Below are 4,016 nucleotides of genomic sequence, written 5' to 3' on the forward strand. Positions count from 1 at the left end.
CATGTATTTATTTTTATCTTAATATTTGTAATAAAATTATTTACTTAAATATTATATGATCATATTAAATGTTTAAAATATTTTGAAATTTTTATGATATTATTTTGTATACATTTAAATTTATTTATTTGATTTTATAAGTTATTGTATATTTATTTTATAAATTATTAATAGAATTATAATATACAAGTTCATGTATATTTATAAATATATTTATATTAAACTGAAAATTTTGAAATAATATTTCAAAACAACTTTAATAAATAATGTTTTACTCTTATCAATAAAATCAGTTAAATAATAGTAAGATTAATTAATGTAATTGTAAAATTAAAATTAATCAATAATAAATATAAATATTTGAATATAAATATAAATGTAACGTTAAAATTAGAATAACAGTGGATTGTTCCACTAAAAACAACAGGCTATTATAATTAAAAATATTTTTTATTTTAATTTTACATCATGATCGTCTATATAAAATAATCGACTACTGTAAATCCGATGAACTACATAACCTTTCTCTTTCAGTCTTCGATTAAAGGCGCAGTACAGTTAAAAGCATCCAACTGGACCATCGGGTACTATTCATATGTGAGGGTTAAAAGCAAAAAAAAAAAACAAAAAAAAAGAAATTGTCGCATTCCGTGAGGGTGCGATAAATCTAAATGGGCCCTTAATTTAGTAGGAGGTACTTGTTGAGCTATGTCATAGCTTGTGAGGTAAAACGTAATAATAACGAACACGAGAGAAAAATGGGGTGTAAAATGTAAATGGGAATGGGTTGGTTAGGTTGTGTTGGTGGCTCCTACGGATGAAACTTGTACACGAACAACTTTGGAAATATGTGGCTGCAATTTTGGGTTCTTCTGGTTTTGAATTTTCCTGGACATGTCCGATATATTTATCTTTCCAAAAAACAGTCAATCAATGAATTGAAAATATACTCTTAATTAAAATATTAAAAAATATTTTTTTGAAAATTTTAAAATAAATAGTGATTTTATTTACAATAATGATCAAATTTAAATAGGTTTGAAAAAAATTTTAAAAAAAGGACACAGAAAGGGTGTATAAAAGGATTTTTATTATTTTTTTGATAAAATAAAGGTGCTATCCGATCACAGTGAAAAACTTTTTGGCCCAACCATCAAAGACCTATACAAATGAGAACGAGGAAGGTATGTGCTTGCGAGAGATTTGACATTCTTAATGTTTTTATAATACTAATCTATGTATGCTTAGATTGTCTATTCCAAATCACCAAATCTGATCCGTGTAGACATCTTTTCTTTTTTTTTTTTTTCTTAGAAAAGATTGTCTAGAGAGTAATAGCTGAAATATAAACTTTGATTGCATGGTAAAACATAATATAAATAAAGATTGATTCAATTTTTTTTTATTGCTGCATATGTAATCGCTTTTTAAAGCATAAACGCTTTGGCATTTTCTTTTCAGATTATTATACAGAAAAGGACACATTAGATTAAAAATATGCTGAAGGGCCAATATATATGGCTCCTTGCTTGCCACATTCTAGTTGGGCAATTAATCATTTGGGAGGAGCCGCTCCTCTCATTTTGGCCATGATCATCTTAGCAAACTCTGCAAGCTTTTCAGTCTCAGGCATAACATCTTTAACAGCCATATCAGAGCAGAATCTGTCAGCCCACTTAAGCAAAGAAGGAGTCTTGGATATACTAAGCAGCTTCATCCCGCTCATCTTCTCTGTCACTCTTAGCCAGCCCAAAAAGCACCCAAATGCGATGTCAAGGTATCCAATTTGATCCCCACCAAAGAAAGGTTTCCCTTTGCTGCACTTGCCAAATGCCTCCTCTAATAGCAGCAGCCCTTCCTCCACTTGCGCTATTGCTGCCTTCCTTGCATCCTCTCCTTGAGCAACACCAATAGTTCTTAGGGAAGGGAACCACTGCACAAGAAAGAATTAACCCAAAAAAAAAAAAAGCACTTGACTCCCTAAAAACACAAAAAAAGGTTAACTGGTCAAATCTGATTTTGAACAAATCAAAAATGTATATACCTTTTCGTCAAGATAAGTAGCCCAAAAACGAGAGGTGGCACGTTCATGGGGATCAGAAGGAAGAATGGAGGGAGCAAAGGACCAAACCTCATTAATGTATTGGACAATAATGAGAGACTCACAGATGGACTTATCACCATGAATGAGGACTGGGACTTTTCTGTGAACCGGGTTTGATTTGAGAAGAAGCTCACTTTTTCCTTCCCATAACCTCTCCTGAAGAAATTCATAGTTGACAGACTTGATGTTAAGGGCAATCCTTGCCCTCATCACAAATGGGCTCGACCATGTACCCAAAACTTTCACTTTGACATCACTCTTTGCCATGGTTAATTTCTTCAAGAGACAAATGTCTTTAGTCCATTAGTGTCTATATATAAAGGAAAATGCAGGAGATGAAACTTCAGACATTTGTTGTCCAAGGTTAGGTGCTTGACATAAATTTAAGACAAAGATTGAATAAAACTTTTTAGGTAAAATTTGTGAAATTTTTTATTATAAATAATTAAATTAAAATTAAAATTAAAAATTAAAATCAAAATCAAAATAAAAATTGATAAATTAAAAAATTTTATTTCATAGATTATGTAAAATTTTAAAAAAAAATTTATATATTTTTTTAAATAAATATTTTAATAAAAATATTAATAAAATTTTTATTATTAAATAAATATTGATTATATTTAAATTATAAATAATATTTTTAATAATCATTTTACATATTATCGATTTTTATATCAAATTTTATTAATCTATCATTTAAATTTTTTTATTAAAATTTTTATTAAATTATTTTTAATAAAAAATTTCACAAATTTATTCTAAGAAAGCTCATATATGTTTTACCCTAAACTTCAAAAGCAAAGTTCAAGACCCGATAAATAAGGGATCGAATAGTGTATTTGTAGAAATAAATATAAAAGAGTCAGCTAAACATATGAGTCGGTTGATATAATTATTGACATAAATAAATGTTTGCACGTACATGATTTGTATATAGAAATTTCGAATATAAATTTGAGTTACATACGGATTTTAAGCATATCAAATATAAATATATAAATATATATATGAATTTTTTAATAATATTGTTTAATTTTACCATTCTACAAAATTAAGAGGTTCAAACTTTCTCCCTATTCCTTTTATATATATATGATGCAAAGATTAATAAATCAAATGAGCTCTTAATTTAGTAGGAGTAACTTGTCGAACGTCATAGCTGCTAAGGTAAAGAGTGATAATAACTAATAAGAGAGAAAAATGGGTTTATCCCTGAAAGAGAGAGAGAGAAATGCGGAGGAAGACGTAAATGGGAGTGGTATGCTTTGTTGTGTTGGTGGCTCCTATGGCTGAAACCTGCACACGACAACTTCGGAAATTTGCGGCTGCAATGTCAATGTCAATGTCAATGTCAATGTCAATGAAACTAGATCTGTACCGTGGCAGCCGGTCGTTACATAGACAATAATTTAAGTGGCTCATATTTATATAGACAACAATTTTTTTTGGTTAAAATTTTTAATTATTATTATTTATAATTATTTATTACTTTTTAATATAAAATAATAAACATTAAAAATAATATATATTTAATAATTTATATATTACTATTATAATTTTTTAATTTTTTATTATATTTTGAGGATTATATTTTTATCAATCATTTAATTAAATATACGATTTTTAATTTATTGTAATTTATAAAATTTTTTGTAAAATTATTTAAAATAAAATTAAAAATAATTTAATTTTTTGTTATGTATTTATATATTTATTATTTATCAAATTATATTTTTTAAAATTTTATTTTATTATAGTAATTTAATTTGTAATTAAGTTTTTTATAATTAATTTAATATGAATCTAATAAAGGTATTATAATAATTTTCATAAAATATCACATATTAAATTTTTATGAAGTGAGTGTAAGGACATTTTAATAATTTAATACGTAGTTAATTTTATATTA

The 4,016-nt window shown here is 26.5% G+C and overlaps 1 protein-coding gene across 1 annotated transcript; it reads right to left on the reverse strand.

Moving 5' to 3' along the window:
• Nucleotides 1-1,377: 1,377 nt before the first annotated feature.
• Nucleotides 1,378-2,452, reverse strand: LOC111317398 (glutathione S-transferase U17-like). Its single transcript, XM_022919822.2, has 2 exons — nt 2,045-2,452; nt 1,378-1,933 (listed from the first exon to the last, which is right to left on the reverse strand). The coding sequence occupies exons 1-2, from the start codon at nt 2,369-2,371 to the stop codon at nt 1,556-1,558; spliced, it is 705 nt and encodes a 234-aa protein (XP_022775557.2). The 5' UTR covers nt 2,372-2,452; the 3' UTR covers nt 1,378-1,555.
• Between the last annotated feature and the right edge of the window lie 1,564 nt (nt 2,453-4,016).

Source organism: Durio zibethinus, chromosome 2 (genome assembly GCF_047325235.1).
Source record: "Durio zibethinus cultivar Kanyao isolate XHJ-2024 chromosome 2, ASM4732523v1, whole genome shotgun sequence".
Lineage (NCBI taxonomy): Eukaryota > Viridiplantae > Streptophyta > Magnoliopsida > Malvales > Malvaceae > Durio > Durio zibethinus.

What these genes read in the sequence shown, in the direction of transcription:
- LOC111317398 (XM_022919822.2), bottom strand. Translation starts at nt 2,371, where the DNA reads ATGGCAAAGAGTGATGTCAAAGTGAAAGTTTTGGGTACATGGTCGAGC. An exon ending in CTACTTATCTTGACGAAAAG is followed by an intron (nt 1,934 to 2,044) that starts GTATATACATTT and finishes TTTCTTGTGCAG; the next exon opens with TGGTTCCCTTCCCTAAGAAC.